This window comes from Seriola lalandi, unplaced genomic scaffold, assembly GCF_002814215.2.
Source record: "Seriola lalandi dorsalis isolate HSWRI2012SDOR001 ecotype SW California unplaced genomic scaffold, Sedor1 jcf7180002054325, whole genome shotgun sequence".
Classification (NCBI taxonomy): Eukaryota; Metazoa; Chordata; class Actinopteri; order Carangiformes; family Carangidae; genus Seriola; species Seriola lalandi.
The window spans coordinates 475,604-497,882 of NW_019524878.1; the positions used below are offsets into that span (position 1 = coordinate 475,604).

At 39.9% G+C, this 22,279-nt stretch overlaps 2 protein-coding genes across 3 annotated transcripts; both read left to right on the top strand.

Annotated features, from left to right (window-relative positions):
• The first annotated feature begins 1,448 nt into the window (after positions 1–1,448).
• On the top strand, positions 1,449–8,385 carry LOC111655579 (DEP domain-containing protein 7-like). Of its 2 annotated transcripts, none has more exons than XM_087174180.1 (12): positions 1,449–1,559; positions 1,822–2,007; positions 2,202–2,343; positions 2,456–2,551; positions 3,338–3,528; positions 3,940–4,141; positions 4,429–4,598; positions 4,814–4,972; positions 5,157–5,299; positions 5,479–5,604; positions 6,815–6,890; positions 7,902–8,385. In XM_087174180.1, the coding sequence occupies exons 1-12, from the start codon at positions 1,493–1,495 to the stop codon at positions 8,111–8,113; spliced, it is 1,770 nt and encodes a 589-aa protein (XP_087030306.1). In that variant the 5' UTR covers positions 1,449–1,492; the 3' UTR covers positions 8,114–8,385. The 2 variants fall into 2 exon arrangements, with proteins under 2 accessions (XP_087030306.1, XP_023262802.1); XM_023407034.2 differs by having other exon boundaries at positions 4,429–4,559.
• A 2,081-nt stretch (positions 8,386–10,466) lies between these two features.
• Positions 10,467–19,259, top strand: tcp11l1 (t-complex 11, testis-specific-like 1). The gene is made up of 10 exons (XM_023407028.2): positions 10,467–10,770; positions 11,135–11,277; positions 13,078–13,210; positions 13,313–13,433; positions 13,649–13,869; positions 14,183–14,319; positions 15,073–15,251; positions 15,408–15,589; positions 16,562–16,734; positions 16,910–19,259. Exons 2-10 carry the CDS (start codon positions 11,136–11,138, stop codon positions 17,131–17,133), a joined length of 1,512 nt encoding a protein of 503 aa, XP_023262796.1. The 5' UTR covers positions 10,467–10,770; position 11,135; the 3' UTR covers positions 17,134–19,259.
• Positions 19,260–22,279: the final 3,020 nt, after the last annotated feature.

Genomic DNA, 22,279 nt, shown 5'->3' on the forward strand with positions numbered 1-22,279 from the left:
TTTCTAATTCAAAATCATAAAACTCTACTTAAGTTTCAGGGGTCCTGGTATTGTGCATGCTGGCTCACTGCCATGGCTTACTACTGGGACATATGAATGCAACAGAGCCATCATTAATTTAATTAGTAACACCTGTGCACCTGTGCCATTGTTAATGTAATTAGTAACACCTGTGCTTGTCCTTCTATGACAAGTCAAAATTTCTATTAGACAGCACACTGCAGTCCTATAATGTTGGGAGGGTTTTTTGGCTATTTATCAGTTAAGACTATTTACTACTACTGCCCCATTCACTTATCCTATCGCAAATAACGGCAAAATAACAAGCTCTTTATAAATGCTAACTTTTTCTTTAAAATGGGTGATGTGTTTTGAGATTTACAGGGAAGTTACCTGGAAAATTAACTGTAAATTACAATATTTATATTATCAATATCCCTTTATCAATTTAAATTCACGCTCAGAGTTTCCAAGTTAACATTGCCTCCATAGTATTGCCCAGCTTTCTTTTTTCTTAATACTACCAACAGTTGTAATTAATAAACCCTGTTTTCAGTCGGGATGTGTTAAATTCCCAATAAATTTGTTATAGTGTTACGCTTTTCACTTTGACTTAATTTAACTACATTATGATTGAAATTAACGAAAAGTTAATTGCAGCCCATTTTCCTATCTTAATGCAAAACATTGCTAAACAATTAGCTTAAAGTAAAAGCTAGCTTATGTGGGAATGTTAGCTAGCACGAAACTCCAATTTGCTACAACTAATAAAAAATTAATACATTTTGTTCATTTATTTGAAGACATTTTGTTTTGTTAATTTCACTGGGTAATATGATTATTATTATTTTAAGTGAATTAGTCAGATAAAAATGTGTTTTGTTGGTGAACGTTACCTTTGGTAATTATCCCAGCGAGTGAGGAATACGTGGATACGTGGAGTTGGTTCCCTACAGCGCCCCCGTGTGTCCGGGCGGTCGGAGGAAGTGTAGTTGCTGGCAGAGATGGAAATAAAAATAATTCAAAAATACAAAACACAAAATAAGTGATTAAAATAGTGAATTCACAAAGTGGACAAACTCAAATGTCTTTATCGAAGCAAATAAATTGTAAAGCCCGGCTGCATCCCTTCTAACAATAATACTTTAAGAAAAAAACTACATTTTCCTTGAGCACATGAAGGCAACATGACTAAGGACCCACTGTGAAATCCATGGATGTCAGATCAGTGTCCGTTTCCAATCCATGAATATTCTTCAGCATGTATCATTATTGATCATAGCACCAAAAGGTCAGGCACAGAATTAAACTGAGAAGTGAACTTTGTGTGATTTAGTGATTGGTGCCATCTAGCGGTTTAAATTGAATATTGCATTGGCCTATGTAGTAAAGACGCTTGTCCTTGGACGTGGTTCCTGCTTGTCTAGCTTTTCTCTTTCTTTTTTTTTTTTTAAATCAACTAGAGACGTGTTTTCCCCATCATTTGGCCAGCATGGCTTCAATAAAGGAAAGAGCTGCGGCGTTGAACCTTGCAGAGAAACTGTGTGTGCGTCCTCAAGGTAAGTTAATTAAAGACGCGCTTCATCCAGGTGTTGTGGTTTCTGCAGCTCGTGCAGGCCTGTCCTCGCTCCTGAAAGCTTTCCACGCTGAACACCAAAGGAAAAATAAATCCACTTGTATCATGCTTTTCTCATCCATGCTCTGCTCTGTCCTGTGTTATTTACTGTTTGTCTGTACCCAAACGCTGCACATGTCTGTAAAATAAGAGGCTAGAGACTGAGTTTGTGTTCCTTGGTTCATGTTTCTCTGACTTCCTCTTAGCTCATGGAGTGGCCAGTAAACCATCACAGTCTCCCTCCTTGTGGAGTGGCCTCATCTCCCACCTCAGGTGTTCTGTGAAGGTGAAGCGTCGACGGGTACATCTTAAGTCCCACAGTGACTGTTTCCTGGGCTCAGAGGCCGTTGATGTGGTGGCAGAACATATTAACCACATCATGGATGTAGAGGGTGTGTGTGTGTGCCAGACAATGGCTTTTATAAATGGTAGCATTCAGTATTATTCCCTCAGATGTTACATCAAATAACTGGGTCATCTGCAGGTTCTATATGACCCAAATCATCCTTTCATTATCCTCTATTTTTATTTATCAATGGACATTCAACAAATTGCTCATCAAACCTTGTGTTTAATTAAACTAAAGGTGCCAACGTGTCACGGGACAAAGTGGTGTGTGTGTGCCAGGCTCTGTTGGACTGCAACATGTTTGAAGCGGTGGGAACCAAAGTATTTGGAAAAGACAAGAAGCAGGATGCCTTTCAGGACAGCAAGAGCGCTCTTTACAGGTGAGACACACACAAAGCGAAAAAGTGAAAACAAAATTGTAGCTGTAATGGATGTGGGCTGTGACTGTTTAATATAGTAGACTTTTATCTGCCTGTAAAATGTTTCTCACAGGTTTGTAAATGTGTCCATGCCTTCAGTGGATGAGCTGGAGAGAGGTCTGCTTGTGAATGGGATCCAAAAACTCTTCTGCAGTGCTCCATCAGACAGGTATGAAGTCTAAATGATGTCACTCTTCATTTGCAGATCCTTATATCTTGTTATATGGAAGTGTTTCTTACAGTCTGAAAATTGGGATCAGGATGAATGAACTCTCAAATTAAAGCCAAAAAGTCTTATGGTTGACTTAATGAAAGCGTGGGAAGAAGAATGTACTTGCAAAATTATCGATGCCACTGTGGTATAATGTTATGTTTAATGTTGATAAATGTGTAGTTAAGAGCCTGAGTGAAATGTTGTTGTTTTTAAGAATCTCTTGCAAATGTTTTCTATATTAAAAAAAGTATGAGCACCGTTTGAAGGAGATGGCTGGTTGGGATTGACATTTAATGTAACAGCCATTTTAGCTAGAACTAGAGGTGGGAAGTATGAATAAAATCTTCTATCCCGGTATACAACTTTTCATGTAATAGTGGTACATATCATGATATAGTATATTTTCTGGAAAATGTGTTTAATATGTTTAGAGATAAAGTTATGATATGAAGGTTGTGATTAAATATCTGACAAAGTACTAAAAATTGATGCAGAAATTCTGTAAAACCAATGTTGCTGTTAAGTCTTGTTCACTGATTAGCAACATTGCCCAGAAAGGACTTTTCCCATCAGAGATATTGATAGGAAAGCTGCCTCTGTGTAAATGATTTAAATCACAACAGGAGGTCAACTCTTTATAGACTCATAGTACCATTTTATATATATATATATATATATATATATATATATCAAAATGCTTCCCAACGTTGAGCTCTGAATTGTCTATGTTTTGCCCTTCAGGCAGGAAGAGCAGACATGTCCCACTGGGTCACATGTTCAGGTGTCCACCCCTCTCCACTTCAATCAGACATCCACAAAAGCAAACCAGCTGGACACTCATGTCACTGGCAGCCTGTCCGTGAAGGCTGCGGTGGACAATCTGAGTCTGAGTCCCAGCAGAGTGCAGACGGACTCTGTGTTACCACCACCGTGTGAGTCGGCCATGTCATCACAAGTGTGTGTTTCATCGTCTTGTGCCACTTTTGTTTTCTTGTTTTCTTTACCTTTTTAAAGCAGAGATTTATTTTATTATTTTACACAAATGGTCACAGGGAAAAAATTCCAGCATCATCTCACCTTTAAAAATGGAGCCATGTTGATTGAAAGTCATCTTGATACCTAAAGGTTTCTTTGACCTGTTGAATGTGGCTGATAAACTGATTGAGTTTTACAACATTTGCAGCAGGTGTCTAACAAGTGTTATCATAAACTCTAATCTAGTCCACTGGATTAGGAGATTTTACAATTGTACCATAAATGTGTTGTTTCTTGTTGTTGTTGTTGTTGTTGTTGTTGTTGTTGTTGTTGTTATTGTTATTTTTTCATTTTGCTCCATTCCACAGTGGTAGAGGAGGTGTGGCAGGAGCAGACCCTGCTCAGGCTGCTAAATCTGGTGGAGCTCCCCCTCCTGGAAGGAGTACTTCAGTGCAGCCAGCCCGCATCGTCTCCCCCGCCATCACACCAGCTGGCTCACAGTAACCCAGACCTGATCTACAGCAGCAACCACCTGGACAGACAGATCCTCAAGGCCTTCAGGGAGACTCAGTATGTTTGGCTCATGCAGCTTGTGACAGATGTGACTGCGCGTTTTTACTTTACATGCCTCTGTAGTTGCTTACAGGAGGTTGCTATAAATGCAAGTTAATCTGAAAGTGTCAGACTAAAGAAGTTTACCTGCGATCTCCTCATCTTACTCTCAGCAAAAAAGAGAATAAGCAAATATCCCAGAATGTCTAAATGCCTTTCTGACAAACACAAGCTATTTCTTATCTCTAATTTGACAGCAATATAGTGTGTTTATTATAATCCAATCAGATTCTTTTATGTCTCAGGGAAGATGAATGGCTGTGTGCAGCTCTGGACTGCCTGGACTTCCTCTCGGATCAGCCTGTGGTGGAGCTGAGCCGGGAGCTGCCTCACTGTTTCCCTCAAGATCAGGAGAGCTGTGACCAAGTCCCAGCTGGTAGCAGTACCCAATATGGAGGCGAATGCTTGGATGGGTGCCAGTGGGGCAGATTAGTCATCCCTGTTTGAGCTTTTAGTCATGGTTTGATTCTGTGTGACTGTTTTTGTTTATTCAGCTTGTGGGGGTTGTTGTTTTTTTTACATGCAGTAGACAGCCTGGTTTACTTAGAGTGGCGTTAACTAATGTGCACAACATAAATGTCCATTTCTGTACGTCTGGCTCTAGTGCTAGTCTCTGACTTCTGTGTCCAGGCCACGACAGTGATGAGCCTCGTCTCTCCCAGAGCGGCTTGGCCCAGTGTAAGCTGCTGCTGTACAGGACCCTGGTGAAACACTACAGCCACACAGACAGACCTCCGCTGCTGCCGCAACACATGACTGACATCGTCACGGCCATCACTGACCTGCTGGGTAAGAACCAGGACTGTGGCTCAGATACTGTGTTTTCTCACAGGAAAAAGCTGATTTTATCACATAGATTCACATTGTTCAGTTGTGAGTGAACCAGGGGGTGGTAATAAAAACCTGTCTCTCTACCCAAGTTGCTCAATAACAACAACATTACTTAATGTTTGTGTCTCTCTTGCCTTTCCAGTGAATGCTAAGTTAGACAAGGCTCTTGAGGCTCTGCAGCTGTGCTTGAAGTTGCTGCCACCCAGCTGCAGAGATGAGCTGCGCAGGCTGCTTACATTCATGTCTCTGGCAGCTGATCCACAAGGGATAAAACTGGATAAAGAGGTGAGATCTGGTGACTAAATGTTAATAATGGATAATGCGTTTTTTAAAATATCAATAGGAAGAATTTGTGGTGATGAAAGTCATCGTTATGATGCAGCATGAAAAGGGGACATCAGCTGTTCTGCTTGGTTTCTCTTCTGTAATTTCTCATTTTTAAAATGTGCTGTTGAACCTTTTAGATGGAAAACAGATTAGCAGTGAACAGGTCTTTCTCCAGAGTGATCATCAACAGCAAGGCTCTTTCAAAGGAGAAAGAGGACCTGATTTTGTGCTTCATGCTCAGCAACATCAAGGAAATCTTCAAGGTAAAGAGACACTGTGAGAGCAGTTCCCAAACACTTCCCAAACAAACCATGGTTCTTTAGATTTACACTGCAGCCATTGAGCATTGCACTTGCTAAAGACAGATTTTTAAAAGAATAATTAATCCAATTAATCCTAAATTTCCCAAAATGTAACGAATAGCATTTTTTTCATTAATCCCTCCCTGCATGTAAACAACCACTTTTTCAAACTCCACAATTTTGTGTTCTGAAATTGTATCTCCTGCACCCAAGTTGAGATAACCCTGCTGACATCAGTATGACATCATCAGGGTGTTGTGTTGTGAGTTTCCCCAGTGGTCACTGCTCTTTCAAAATGATCTAGTGCAAACAAGCAGTGTTGAGAACTTGTCAGACCCCTTTAGTAGTTTTTACAAGTCAAGATCAAAATCACAGCACAGTCATTCTCTTTAATTCATGTGTAAGGAGATTTTGCCAGATGCCTCATGGTTTATAAAATCAGGATTTTAGCAGTGCGGAGCAGCAGCTTGGAAATGGCTTTATTGGGAGTTTAGCTGTATTAAGACACTGTATATATGAGCACAGAGAGTAGGAGAGAAGCAAACAGATAAAGGGCTGAAAAGGGCTGATACTAGACAGAATGCAAATAGCCTACAACGCCATCCAGCCATATACTAGGTTTTGACCTGGTCCTGACGAACCTCTTTCAGAGCCACACAAGACATGACAAATATTTTAACAAGCTGAGTATCACTGCAATGTTATGTAAACTGACCTTTATGTATAAAATTTACAGAGTACCCCTTTAAGTAAATAAAGGCCCAAACTCTCTTCTAATGAAAATTCAGTCATTAAAGTTAAACCTAACAGCTTGAGTTCTTTCAAAAACTGCAAAACAGAGTCTGGTCCCAACAGTTTATCACAAGGTTAACCGTGATTTTGCTTTATTGGTTTGACAATGACTTTAAAGCGTTTGTTCAAGTCTTGACATTCGTTGGTGCTCATGACTCATTGTTGCGTAAACAAATTGGTCAAATTGAGTTGCAAAATATAGTTTAGAAATTGCCATGTGACATTTGTGTAAGGGTTTCGGTGAAAGTGATAAATAGGAACTTGAATGGAAAAGACTGCCATTTTTTTTTTTTTTTTTTTTTAACGTACTTTAATCGACAAACCAATTTCTGCAATTCAATCATTTCCCACCAAGATGTATTTTTTCTTTTTGCTCCAGATACCAGGAGCTCTGCACAAAGGAGTGAGTGACAAGCTGGCCAGCCTGGTGCATGGGACACAGCCCGATGTGACTGGTAAATGACTTTAATAATAACAGCAGCATAAAAACAGCAGGGTCCAACATAAAACAAGAGTATTAAAGAGTATTAAAAGCCAGTTCATGTTGGGGCATCGTACTGTAGAAAGCTTACCGTCTAACTGGGTTGTAGCTGTTGCTGTACAGCCAAGAAAGATATGGTATCCAATTTAAAATTTTTCACTCTTTCACAATAAGCTTTTATTCACATCAATGTGACAGATTTCACATCTGTGCTTGAGGTTTTAGATCCACTCAACTATCAGGGAATTCACAGATCATTGTGGCTCCGTGTGTCCTCGTTACAAGATGTGTATTGTCTAAATATTCTGAAGTCACCCATCGTTTCCTTGGTGTTTCAGCTGATATTGTCATTACATTGCAATGCCAACATGCGTCTAGTTTAATTTGTCTCCATGGAGACAAAAAGTCTGGAATTACAGAAGCAGAAGTGCGGCAGTTTCTTCTACATAGAATATTTGACTTATCTTTTTTTTTTTGTTGAATATTTTTGTAAAATAGGTGGATCCAATCAATTTATCACACATTTATAGAAATCGCAGACAATTTGAAAGATGTATTTTATGCATTCAAAATTGCCAAATGTATCACATTTAAAGAACTTGGAGTGCAGAGATAAAATAAAAATAATTAAATCTAAAACATTTTACATTGTTCATTTATTGGACATAATATTGTTATTGATCTGATCATTTATTGCCGGCTAACAGGAAGATATTTTGTTCACCTCTAAATTACACTTTTAGTATAAATCTGAAATTATTGTTGTGTACTGTATAGGCAAATGCTTGCAGTGTAACAACTTCATGAGGTGAAGGTATCTCAGTGTTTTTTTTTGTTTTGTTTTTTTTTGGTCTCTAAGCGGCCAAAAAAATGTTGCATCTTTTAACGTTCCAGCAGTTGCTTCTTTGCACTGTTAATAGAAATAATGAATATGGCATCTCCAGGTTAACCCTGTGTTATTTTCTGTCGTCTTAATGTCCTCCAGGCTCTTTGTTTAGTCAGCAGGTTTCCAGCAGGATTTACACTGACTCTACAAAGAAGACCACCAACCAGGAACTACGGGCTCTCTTAAACAGCATCCACGGGGACACAAAGATCTCAGCCAAGGAGAGAAAGCACCGACTCAGACAGTTTAACCAATCCCACCCAGAGATATTTAACCAGTACTTTGGCGACTCTGCTCTTAGTGTGCTGTAGGTTTGTGAAGCCAGTGATATATAGGCCCTTAACCTGTGTGTCTGATATCTTCAGCTGTCCATTTCAGAGGAGGTTTTGACTCTTACAGTTTTGGTTAATAGCTGGCCACTTAGACACAAGCTAACTGATTTAAAATAAATGTTTGTAAATGACATTATATCTTAGAAACGTGTAAAGATACAAATGGGAAAGACCCCTACAGCATAAGATTAAACTTGTATGCTCGTATTTGCTTTATTATTGAACAAAATAAATAAACAGATGACATATTCTTGGCTGTCTTTCTCTTGAATATAAATATGAAACATAAATATTCCTGTGATTAAGCCTGAACATGTATGTTTTTATGGATATGACGGTTGAAGCAAAACAAATGGAATAGAAAAGAAGAGGTCAATGTTAGCATTTTCTCAGTTTGTGGATACACATTAATGTTTATCCTGTTCCTCGATGCTCCCAGTCTCAGTATTTGTGTATATGAATTTTTATAATGCAAATTTTATAAAATGTGGAGTGATGGACAGTGTTGCAAAGAAGTGTCTTTTGTCTGTGCTCAAATTTGAAAAATTTTGAGTGCAATATTTGCTTAACCCAGCAAACTTCAGTGACATCTAAATTTAAGTTTGTGAATTAGATAGAAAGTTTTCAAAATTACGCTTTATAACTTGTGGGGACCCTGTAGCATTAGATTTTGACCGTTTCCTCCTAGACGTAAAAACCGCACTCTCTTGACTAACTGGTGCATTTACACAAATGTTTATTTCTGTACACTAGCCCTGTTAGATTTACCAATACATTTAAAAAAAATTTAGTTGAATAATTTGAAAATTAATTGCATTTTTACGGAAGCCGAGAACGGCCATGCCTCTTTTTTTTATTAGTTATATAGTTTTTTTTCCTCTTTTTTTGGCACTGTTTTCTCGTTATAACGACTTATTATTTCGTTATCTTGATATAACAAAGATCATGTTCTCGTGATAACGAATTAATTATTTCGTTATCTCGATATAACGAAAGTCAGGTGTGATGATTGTGTGCTGGACTGGACCGGACCATCCTCATTTCAGCCCACGAGCTGCCACCGGCTGCTTCAGCTAAGGTAACGTTAACGTTAACAATATTTATTTAACCGGATGTTATGTGTATACTACGGAAGCAGAGAACGGCCATGCCCCTTTTGAGGATGGTCCGATCCAGCACACAATCGTCACACCTGACCTTCGTTATATCGAGATAACGAAATAATAAGTCGTTATAACGAGAAAACAGTGCACAAATAAAGAAAAAAAACAGTGCAAAAATAAAAAAGGGGCATGGCCGTTCTCGGCTTCCGTACATATTAAATTACTGTATAACTTCATAAGTAATTCTGGCAAAGTCTTGTGATAAATGAAACAAAATCCTAACTAACAAAGAAATATTAAATGTTGAGAAGTCTTATGCCTGGTTTCCACCGGCAACGTCAGCGCCGCGGTCACCGCAGCCAAACGCTGCCACTCTAATCAATGTAAATATTTCCACCAGAAGCACCACGATGCGTCTCAGCAGCGGCTCACCGCGCCGCAGCCCTATCAATCCGTAGCAGTTCTATTTTTGACGCTCCCGTTGCTAAATCGCGTCAAGCTCAACAGAGCAGATCGCACCAGACAGGAAGTCAGACACAGTAAAAGTAAAACACTTCCGCCCCCTTTCAAAATAAAACAACACGCACGTCATCTAACTTCTCATCAACATTACTTCATGAACGTTACCAGTGTTACCAGGACAACGGTCAATTGATCAAAGTGGCGACATCAAAAGCTGTCGCCACTCTGTTAATATCAACCGCTCTGCACTGTATCAAGAGCAACGATCTCGCGTACGTTCCGTATTCTCGCGTGAATACGGCTCGCTCGTAAGGCAGCGCTGCGCTGCCGTAACACGTTCGGTGGGGATTGACGCCGGGCTGAGGACGCAGCAAAACCGCGACGCTGACGTTCTGCGGCGCTGACGGCCCTGGTGGAAATCCAGGGTTACGCCGAACAAAAGCAATATAGTGAAATTGGCTTATAGCGCCACCACGCGGTCAGTTGATGTAGTTTTGGTTGCCTCGGTAATGTGATACCTTGACCCGCTGTGTGATGAATAGCTGCTGTGGGTGCTACTTATTTTTAGAGCAGACGTATAAAGCAGATGGGCTTTGAATATTCAGATCAATTACCAGAGGTTTTCTAGGTATATTTGTGTGTGTGTGTGTGTGTGTGTGTGTGTGTGTGTGTGTGTGTGTGTGTGTGTGTGTCTGTGTCTGTGTCTATGTGTGTGTGTCTGTGTGTCTGTGTGCGGGTGGGGGCTCGCCCGTTACGTCACGTTAACCCCACCCAAACAAGGAAGAGCCGCTCGGGTTAGCAGCAGCAACCCTTCAGAGGAGGGCTGCGACGTAAATAATCTCGAGGTTTCCGGGATGAAACAATGCTCTCCCTCAGTTGAAGACGGTGTCAGGCAGCGATGACGTTATGAATAAATTTGTGAGCGTTATAATTTCGCTTTAACCGGGTCATGAAGGAGTAGCTGTGTCATAAGGCTTTGTTATTGTTGTTGACAGTCGAGGACTAAAGCTAACGTTAGATAAGTTGAGCTCCAGCTAACCCACGTCTTTCCTCGGGGCTGCCGACTACAAGGTTAGTAACGTTGCCGCAGATAAGGCTGTGAAGACAGCGACAGTACCATGAGGCTTTGTTTTGTTTACCTTTATGGTGTTCACCACCTCGGTCTTAGCATCGCACTGGCACATTGTACACCCCCCCACCCCACCTCTCTAGAAGTCTAGATGATGTCATCATCTGTGAACAACAACAAACCTGCATCTCTTCTGTTTGTACTGTTACATGAAATCCCCTCACTTTACACATACTGCATGACTAGCTAGAAAGATCACTGTCACAGCTGTGACATAGCATCTTATTACACTCTTGACAGACTTTCAACACTTGAGGTTCACTGCAGATTGGAGCTTTAACAGGTCTTCTGTTCTGCAAACTCTAGCATGCCAAAGGAGGCAGACCACCTTGAGGATGGAGGAGACAAGGAGTCAAAGGAGGAGAGCACGCAGGGGACTTCTCAGGAGACAGTGAGGAAGAGAGTCCGGGCAGATACTCCGAGCCGGCATGCAGAGGACTCTCCACAAGGTGAGGAGCAGGCTTTAACTATTAATATAATAATTAAAACACATGCAGGCAACCACCATATACACATGTAGATAATTGATGTCTTTAGAGGTGGGAATACAAGGTACAGCTTCCTCCAGGTGTGGCCTTTTAAGCCTTAGTTGATCTGTGACTTTGAGGGTTGGACACTCATAAACCTCTGATTCTTTGAGTGTCAGCTATGAGCTATAGAAAAAATATATGTAATTGTGGCATGTGCAAACGTTTTGGCACTACATGTAAAACACTGACAACTTCCTGAACTTATTAGGCTTTTATTCACTCATTAGGATTTTAAGAAAAAAAAAAATAACATTAACAATTCCACATCTGATGAATTCTCTGAATTTGCTATTCACTTCAAGATCACCAAAATATGTCATTTGCCCAGGGGTGCCCACACATTTTCATAAAACTATGTGAGAATGTCTCAAAGAAATATTGTCAAGAAGACAGCACCCTGGGTTAACATCATAGGCCTGAGGTTAGGACACAGCTGTTGCACAGCTGTTTCCTTATTGAATTCTAGACGTGGACTTGAAGTGCGAAGGTTCAGCTGGGATCCAATCTGCTCCTTATCACATACTGTAACTGGCCAGCTCAGTTCCCCAGTCTCTCCTCAGCAGTCCTTTATTAACACAAACATGAACTTCGATGGGAACACAAACAATCCTCCTTTTGTACGGTTGAGAAGAAATATGACTGTTGTAGTTAGTACAAAAAAAAAACAGCTTCACATGAACGTTCCTTCAGGGGTTGGCAAATAAATTCTTCCTGTCTGCAGTTCTTAACTCTTTATTGACACTGCCCCTCCAATTCTCATCTTGTCATCACTTTAACACGTCCCACTCCGACCTGACGGCTAGTAAGAGCAGGTACACACAGAGGATGTCCAGCAGGTGTGAATGCAGATTTTGTGACGTCACACCTCTGTGGTGTACAGCTGTTTCCCTCTCAGATCCACTAGCTATAAGTAAATGGCAGTTCACAGTAAAGTGATTATTAGTTTTGATATCATAATTTCTAGCATGGCAGAAATCCCCATCCATGAGTTTAGTCCAGTATGGAGTATGAGGCTTACAGTCAAAGTCAGCTTTCATAGCCTCAGTTTGGGTCATGTTTCAAGGCTTGTGTTGGCACATCTGCCAAAGCTTAGAACACATGAATAAAAAAACTTATTCCACAGCCAGAAACCAAACAAATTCTAGCAGTGCAATTAAAAGTAGACACTTTTTTGGACAGTTATTCCTAATGATTATAATTACCCATATGAGATGTATAGTGCAGGAACATTGTCAGTTTTGATTTAGAAAAAGTGTCATTGTCCCATTTTGCCACTTCAGTATTTTCTGCTTGACAGATGAAGACATTATAAATGTCTTTGGGAAACTGTGACTTCTTGTTCATGCTCAGAGTTATAAATTGGATTATATTTGATGAGCAAAACTAGACATTTTGCTTCAGGCAGGTGTGCTGAACAGCGTTCTTTGTGTGTACGCTGACAGCGGGAGAACTAGAGCGGATTAACACATCTTGTCTTTGGTACTGTCTGTGGCTGCTTGCATACATTCACACTAAATCCACTTGGAAGTAAGAGATAATGCGCTTTGTTTGAAGATTTGTTAAAATCCAGTTTGTTGTCAGTGCAACGGCTCTTTTTCTTATTTTCTCGACTAAAAGAAACTTCGGGTTTCTAGCTTTTGGACTTAAGTACATACTGATGTGTGTAATTTTGTTGGAATGAAAATATGTTTTCTAAAATGGATTTTCCATCCCTCACAGCCAGCCCTCCCAGGTTTGTCTCTGTGGAGGAGCTGATGGAGACGGCTAAAAGAGTCACCAACATGGCTTTGGCTCATGAAATTATGATCAACCAGGCTTTTCAAGTCAAACCTGCAGAACCTCCTGAAGGAAGGTGAGAATTTAATTCAGTGCTGTAACTTTCACTTGAGTGCTTGTTTTTGAATGAGCTCTTTTCTCCTGTAAAAGTAACAGAACATCCTTTGCCCCTGTACAGTTTGGAGCGCAGAGTGAAGGAGATTATGCACAAAGCATTCTGGGATTGTTTGGAAACACAGTTGATGGAGGAGCCACCATCTTATGGACACGCCATCAAACTACTCGCTGAGATCAAAGAGGTGAAGCAGGGGGGTTTTATTTTATTCAGGAACTAAACCGATCCCGATGACCTTCCCAAGTGGCACATCGTGTAGAAGTTTGTATTTTGAGAAGGTCACAGAAGCAGGACTTCACTGTACAGCGATATTCAGTACAATATCCATCCCTCCCCAATTCATCCTGACTTTCCTTTCCTGCCTGTTCTTCAATCATCCCGTTTTCTCTGCTTATCCAGACACTGCTGTCTTTCTTGCTCCCGGGCCACGGTCGTCAGCGCTCCCGTATCGAGGAGGTCCTGGACCTGCCTCTAATCCAGCAACAGGCTGAGAATGGAGCTCTAGACATCGGTCGACTGTCCCAGTTCATCGTTGGGATGATGGGCTCGCTGTGCGCCCCCTGCAGAGACGAGGACATCAATAAGCTAAAGGAGAATACAGATATTGTGCCACTGCTCAAGTAAGCCAAGAGACAAGAGAGGGACTATTATTAGCTCTGCATGTTCCAGGCTTTAGTTTATTTTAAGTGTGTAATTTCATTCCAATCCATTACAGCGCAGAAGTCAGCTTGTTCTGGAGTGATGTTAACTTTGAGAATGATAAGAGGCAAACTAGCAGGTCCCCAATCTTAATGCAGACTTAATGAGGGGACATTGAAATGCCACTCAGCTCGACTTTTAGACATTTAAGAGACGGTACCGTTTCATTAAAATTGTTTACATTTTCCCATTTTCTGTTTATTGTTCTTTGTCCGTCTGTCTCCCCCCCCCCAGGGCGATATTCTCAGTTCTGGACCTGATGAAGGTAGACATGGCTAACTTTGCCGTGAGCAGCATCAGGCCTCATCTGATGCAGCAGTCTGTTGAGTATGAGAGGAACAAGTTCCAGGAGTTTCTTGAGACACAACCAAGTAAGGGGGCTTTCCTCGACTGAATAAGTGATGTATTGTATTCTTTATGCTGCCAGCGTGACATGTTGGGCTGGAGCACATGGTTGGATCTAAAGTTAAGCAAGGAGCTTCATAATAATCAGTCTTTAAAATTAACAACTGATGAAATAACTACGTGTCATGTGAAAGGGGTCAATTGTAGTTACAAACCCACAGAGAATTACCACCTAACTATGCAGCGCCCTCTGCCCCACAGAGCATTTTAACTTCTTTTATCTAGTGTTTTTGTTTTCTGAATCACAAACTCTGCTCTTATCAACCTCATTTCCGGCAGCAGCAGGCGTCTTTTAGTAAAAAAAAAAAAGCTCTGATAAACCCACTGTACAATACCAGTCCAGCACCAAATGGCAAAGTTAGCATCCGGCTAGTGAACATTTAGCAGCTAAAATGTCGGATAATTCCGTCAGTAATGGGTGTAAACCACAACAAGAGCTGGAGGGAGAGTACAACTTTAATTAAGCAGCATACATTGCTGTGTTACATTTCTGTACACACAGAAAAATAACTGAAATATTAAAACTGTGCAAATTAGTGCAGGCAGTACTAATAAGTGGAATGAATGAAATGTCTTTTTAAATTTGTCCTATCCTTTCAGTAAAAAGGTGAAATCAAAGAATGTTTTAACCTGCTGAGCAATGGGGGGGAAACAAACAATCCACTGTGAGTAGTGATGAGTAATGATGTAAATAATTAAAATGTTCCTTTGTTCTTTAGATGCCTTAGACTTCACTGAGAAGTGGCTTGAGGACACAGTGAAAAGCCTGAGAGAGGCTGGGGTGGATGGCTCTAGTGCTGCCTCGTCTGAACCTCCCTCACTCCTCCCCCTTAATGTCCATAATCAGGCCTATCTACGTCTGCTGAGGTGGGACCACGCCTCAGACCCCTTCCCAGAGGTACACAACTTTAACCCTGAAGCCTATCACTGGGTCTTATGTTAGTTGTATTCTTTCTTTTTTTAGCATGTTCTCCACTTGGGGTTTTAAAACGATCAAGTCTTGTGTTTGTATCTGCCACCTTAATCTGTATTAATCTTCTCCTCTCCTAAATAGACCATGTTGATGGACCAGGTTCGGTTCCAGGAGATGCAGCATGAGGCTGATCGGTTAGTTCTTCTCTCCGCCCTGCTCCTCATCGTCTACACTACAACAGGGGAGGCCATCTCAGGCCTGCCGGGACTGATGGAGACTCTGAAAAACACCATCAACATTATGCTTGCTGACATGCACACGCCGTGAGTACAAGTACTTCCACAGCAAACCATCACACGTATGTGAGGGTTACCTTTCAATTCATTATGTTTCAGACCACTCTCGACTGATTGATGACTGATGAGGGGCAGCCCTTAATATGGTGAACCCTCCATGCAAACAATCAATGGAGGATTAGGGTGAGGATGTAGTGGTACGAATGTGACGGAGCCGTTTGACTGGGGGTCTTTAATCTTTGACTTGCATGAAAAAAATGCACTGCCTTGGGGTTGGATTAAATTATTCTGGCATGTCCTGATTGGCCATAAGCTGACACATACACTGTAACTCCAGCTTCCCTGGTTTGAACCCGGCCATTTTTTGCCACACGTCATCCTTTTATGTAATTATATATTCTTTTAAAATTGTGCCTGTGTGGTCTGCAGAAAACGGCTGTTAAGACTGTCTCAGTCTGAATGCGACAGCACTTTGAGTTTATTTTGGTAAAGCAGAGGTTTCCTACTCTTAAAATCCCAGGTCTTTAAAGCAGCAATAATCAATGTAATCAATAGTGGCTCACATGAATAAATGTGATGCTGAGGGGGGTTGCTTGTGAATAATCCACAGCTAATTATCACCCAACTCACCTCAACTCTGCAGAGCATTTTAGCTTCATTTAGCTCATTGTTTTGGTTTTCTGGTTCGCAAACTTTACTTATTTTAAGACACAGCGGGCAGCTATTTTCTGCTGGCTACAGAACATTATGGAGCTTTTAGCGGTTAGAGAGTTGGATACCTTCTTCGGTTGTTGGTTGAGACCAGAGTAAATATTGGATAGTAAATTGCTTTTTCTTCTTCTCCCTATTATTATTATTTTTTGCAATATTTTGCTAACCCGTTTCGAGTGGTCTAAACTTGTAATGCAGTTTTAATGTGTAATGCAATGTTGCAATGCAGTTTTTACAACTCATAGTTGTGTCGCTACACTAACAAATCCTTCTCTTGCCTGTCCTAAGGTCTTTCAGTGCACAGGAGGCCTTAGCGACCATCGGAGAGAAACTGTGTGTTGAGCTAAGTCAGTGTCTAAGCCAACATGGCTACTCTCCATTCTCTGCTAACCGAAAGAGCATTCTGAAGGGACAGATCTCAGCCACCATCCAACCAGACAACACAGTCCGCAAGCTAATGGGTAAAACACTGGCACTTTTCAAAATACATTAAAATAACTTATATAATATACCTTATAATACACTTATGATGACTCAGGGTTAGGAGCTCAGCCAATAGCATGTGACTGGCTGTGGTTTATGCACACGTATCTTTTGGCAATGACAGAGAATTCCTCTCCTCTCCTCTCCTGTCAGAGTCTCGGGTTCAGACCTATCTCCTGGCTTCCCTGGAGTTCAGTCAACATAAGACCCCTCCTCCTCTCCCAGGAGGTCTGTCTCCGGTCAGCAGGGAGCTGAAGGAGCTCGCTGTTCACTTCAGTCGCCTTGTCACCTACAACAAGCTGGTCTTCTCCCCATTCTACCAAAAAATTCTCCAGAAAATACTGACGGCAGGGGAGAGTCCTGGCACAGAGATGTAAACACTACAATGTGGATTAATAATGATGTGGACGGCTGTCTGTAGTTTCCCTTCACTAATAACATTTAAGATTTAGAGAGAGAAGTCGAGGAAGCTGATCTGTAATCAGTGGGTAAAGCCAGCCCCCAAGAGCGTGCACCTCAAACTGACATAATCAAAAAAACACTGGCTACCATCTCAGTTGCATTAACTCACAGTGTTGCTTATTTGATAAATCTCAGGCCTCATAATTGTGACCTCACGGTAGTTTCCCTGCATAAACTTGTGGTCAGTATTACTAGCAAGGCCGGGTACCATTCAGTAGTTTGATACCCCAGCCAGTACAATAACTGGGTTTTAGTACAAATACTAGAACAAGACTTAGTGTTATAGTTACCATACTCTGCATAATATAAACATATTTCTTTTTACTAAAAAACTATGGCTAGGTACGGTATGAACAAAACCATAAAGTAAACTCTAGGATATGTAATGAAAGATTAGGTCAACAAGAAAAGGATCAGGGCCTTCATTTATCAAGTGTCTCAGAGTAAGAAATCAGTCCTCACTGGCCAACAATTTTCAGACTGAAGCATATTCTGTCCTGCTTTTGAGTCAATAAGCATTTTATCAATGTTCCTAACCCAGGAAACCGCTCCTATCTCTGCCAGTATTTAGGAGAGGCACAGAGGTGTCCCAACCTGTCAGGAGCTGCCAGGAGGAGATTCAGACAGAGACATACGGGCACATTCCATTCATGGAGAGAAAACTTTGAAATACTTGATGACAATGGGAAAGCGTCTCTGCTTGAATTACAACCAACTACTTCTGCAGTAATAATTAAAGCTGTGATTACTCAGCAGCACCTCAGATACAGTAAAATACAGATTCATTTATTTCCCCAACACACTGTGTGAAGTATTGGCAAAACCAGCTGCAAATTTCTGGTTTATTTATTTATTTACTCATGTATTTATTTATATTTGGAAGGGCCATGATATTTCAGAAACGTGTTCATTTTGTTACACTTACCAAGAAGTGGCAGAGATTTAAGTCATTTCTTAGATTTAAAAAATTGATAAAATTGTCTTATTCTGAAGAAAGTAGGACCAAATATACATTGCACATATAATTTTTGACCAGAAGTGATTCCCTACACCCAGACACTTGATAAATAAAAATCCTAACTAAGTATTCAGTAACAGCTTTCAGAGTTTAATCAATACTCAAAAAAGATGTGGCAGTTGTGTGGGATATCAAGTTACAGAGAATAAACAAGACAACAGATGCTTCCTTTTTACTGCAATTGTAGGAAAATGCTGAGACAGTGGATACAAAGACTCTTTACACAGTTTCATTTTTTTCTTAGGCTTGAAATCAAATGATTCTTATTTGGGTTTATCAGATTTACTTTGTTAGAGTAAGAGAAAAACTAGAAGGGCACTCAGAGAGCACAGACCTCCACCAAGGCCATTGTCAAACAGCATGCACCAGATTTCAGAGAAAAAAAAAATAAAATTCATAGTAAATGATCCAATCTGCCCCAAAATTTTATGGGTTCTCTCCTGGCCCATGACCCATACCTATAGCAAGACGATGCAGTGTCTAAATGTTATCACTAAATTCCTAAAAAGTCAGTAGTGCGGTCTTTATCTCAATTTGTGAATTACCACTTCAGTGTAGCTTCAACTTTTTAAACTTTATTTTCACACAGATTCAGGAACACAAAGGGTGTGTAGACTTTTTATATCCACTGTATGTATACAAATAAGATGAATGTAACCAGACCAGAATAGATTCCACCGAGGGGAAGCCAGACCGGTGTTATGGACCAACTTGAACTGTTTAATTGTTTCTTCGTTTTTTTAAATTAACTTCACTTATTTATAACATTTCTGATGATTTATAAGATGTTTAGAATATTACTTCTGACAAACACTTTGCTTTGCTTTTGAATCTGACATTTCTGATGTATATTTTAATTTAATCATAATTATAGTGGTTGTAACATTTCATCACTCCTTCAGGCAGAATTACATTGCTTGTTCCCCAAATGAATAACATGTTCACTGACAACACATCAACTCCACTTATTTGTCTCTGAATGTTCATCCAACATACCAATAAAGCACTGTTTGTCCCACACAACAGAGTCATTCTTTGTCTACTCCATCTTAAACTAAGGCTTAGTCCTGAGAAATGTCAGAGAGCTAGGTGAAACTGGGTAATACATTTTATGATGGTGATCTTGTAGGCTTATGATGTCCCCACTACTTCACATGAAAACAAGCATCGCCTGAAAACAACTCAAGGACCAATGATTAAAATTTCTATTGAGCTGTTCGCCTGGAATACACACATGAGAAGGCAGGAGGCGCTAGATCTTCAATTAACAATCTGATATTGCTGGAAATTGTATTACAGTAATAATAGATACAATGTGTTAAATAATTATGAATTATTACTAGACTTCAACTCCACACTGGCATGAATTAGTGACTTTTATTGGCAACAACATAAGACTGAAACAATGAAAAATTCTTGGATCACTTATGTAAGGTCCTAGGAGTTTTTTTTTTTATCTTTGTGAATTCACTTGAGCATGCAGAGAACCATATAACAATTATAACAAAGGAAATAGCAAAAACATGATAATTAGAAAAACACTGTATAATGGAGAAGGCCTCATTATGTCCTCATCTAATGCTCCATTATCAGACCAGGCAGATAACTGACAGAGTTCAATAAAGACCTCAGGCTCGAATAGTTTTTCACTCATTTAACAAACAGTAAAACATGAGTACATTTCAATCGTACATTTGAAAATTGCTATTCTTATAGTGGTCTATACTTTACTACTACTACTACTACTACTACTCCCACTCTCACTAGGCAACTTATATTTCCTTACAAGCATACATATCAGTTTCTCTGAAACAACATAACATCCTGTTGAGCATTCAAACTTATCTAAACCACCAATAATCAAGTGTGTGAAGCTGATCAATTTACACACCCTCTAAGATCTTAGTTAAGCTAACTGGAGCATACATAAAAATAGTGCTCGATAAAATGAACCTTGTAAATGTGTTGTGCAGACAAAGTATAATGTCTTCACCACGGAGAGACAAGTGATTAACTGCATGCTTATTGCAGTCACCATGCTGCTAAGTGGAGGCATTTCTCACACTTGCCCACAGGGGGGCGCAGGATCACCCTGAATGACACTAACACAGCCCTTTTTGTTTAGACATTTTGACATGTCACAGTAGGAAGAGCACATATGTAAATAATAAAAATTTAACTAGAAAATTCCTGAAGAAATGTTGAATGTGCCTGCTGCTTATCACACACATTTCAATCTCAACAGAGGACGTTACTCTGAGTTTCATCCATGTTGTAGAGAATTATCCTAACTCTGATCTCAGTCACTGCAGGTATCCCTCAAAAGGCTCTTTGAAACTGTGAGGACTGGCCAAAGTGACCTCACAATGATGGTTTCAAACCTAAATTTGTCCCCACATCTATAGCAAGACATGTATACACACATGTACATGCCTTAATAGAAGTTGATCTGCAATAAAGCTACTATTTCTCCTACTAGAACAGAACAACATGGACAATAGTAAAAAAAAAAAAATGCCCTGAGTTAACCAGTCTCATTAGCCAATCACAGTCAATTGTGTGAAAGTGTTGATTTACCTTGGAATTGCTCTCATACCTGTCTTAAAAGACTAAGAGTTAATGAGTCCAATTAACCAATCAGAATCAGCTTTACCCATTTCTGCCCAGTAACTGTCAGTAGCACCTGCTGAGACACCGGTTGCTATGGTGACTGTGGCAACCACAATCACCCCTGTCTCCCCAGGCAGACAATAGCTTTTAAGATGAAACTTGTGTTTGAAAATTGGATCTCAGAGTGGAAACTGCAAGTCCTATTGAAAAGATCACCTCACCACAGCCATCCCAAGGCTTCAATAAAGAGATTGATATCTTTCATGTGTACCTATAGTTTAAGGTTGAGGTTTTATCACAGTTTAGAAATTCCCCTCAACTCTGTTGAGGGCAAGATCTTGAGAATTCAGTTTAACATGGGTGTCTATGGGAGCTTTGGAGAGCCCTCTCTGCACTTACGGGGGATTTCCTTAAAAAGTATAAAATATATCAGAATGAGACCAAAACTGGGTGATACAGGACAGAAATCTCTACATTTTTTATATAAAAATTGTCAATGAAGTTTGGAAATTGTAGGATTTAAAAGAGTTTGTTAGATTGTTTTATGATTTTTTTCAGGGATGGCAGTTAGAGTCCTCGTGATGTCATCCATTCTAGGTCTGAACATTCTGTGCAATACACACCCATTATCAAATCTGAAACTTTCTCAAAATGACACGAAACGTAAACTGCGATTTTGTGACAACCGTAATAATTGTAAAAAAAAAAAAATATTGAACCCAAAGGAGTCTCAAGTCTTGTGACCTTTTTAATGTTTCAACCGTTATTCTACGTTGAAGTATGACGCAGCAGTAGAGTTCCAAAGAGGGGTGGGTTTGGTCGTTTTCACGACTTCTCCCCATTCATTCTCTATGGGAATTTTTCGCCTTACGTAGCCATGGTTACTCTATAATATAGCAATGGCAGAATAATACTTAAAGAGAATTCTAAATGGTTTTTAAATCAAACGCAGTATTATTTAGAAATATACATCATGCCAACACAATATGAACTAATAGTCCTCTAAAAAAACACAAGATAATAATGACAAAATCCACATGTTATTTTTCATTTTAGTCGTGCAAATACCCTCATGAATTTTCAATAACCAAATTATCAAAGCCAGCTGACATACAGTCAACCTGGGAATTTGCCCACTTTGCTTTGTTGATAATCCAGCCATGTATATTATAGGATGAGATCTAGTTTAGCAATTGGATATATGTAGTAAACTGATAACAGAAAAAAGGTGAAATAACAATAAAAAGAGAAGACATTGTTTGAAGTTGAAATATGGAATATAGAATTAAGTTCAATGGATGATTAAATAAACTCATCATAAGAAAACGTTTTAATTATAATGTTTCTAAATGTATATAACGCAGTAAAATATCACGGAAGTGTAATGTTTTCACAGTGACATTTATAGACAGCTCTCTCTCTCTCTCTCTCTC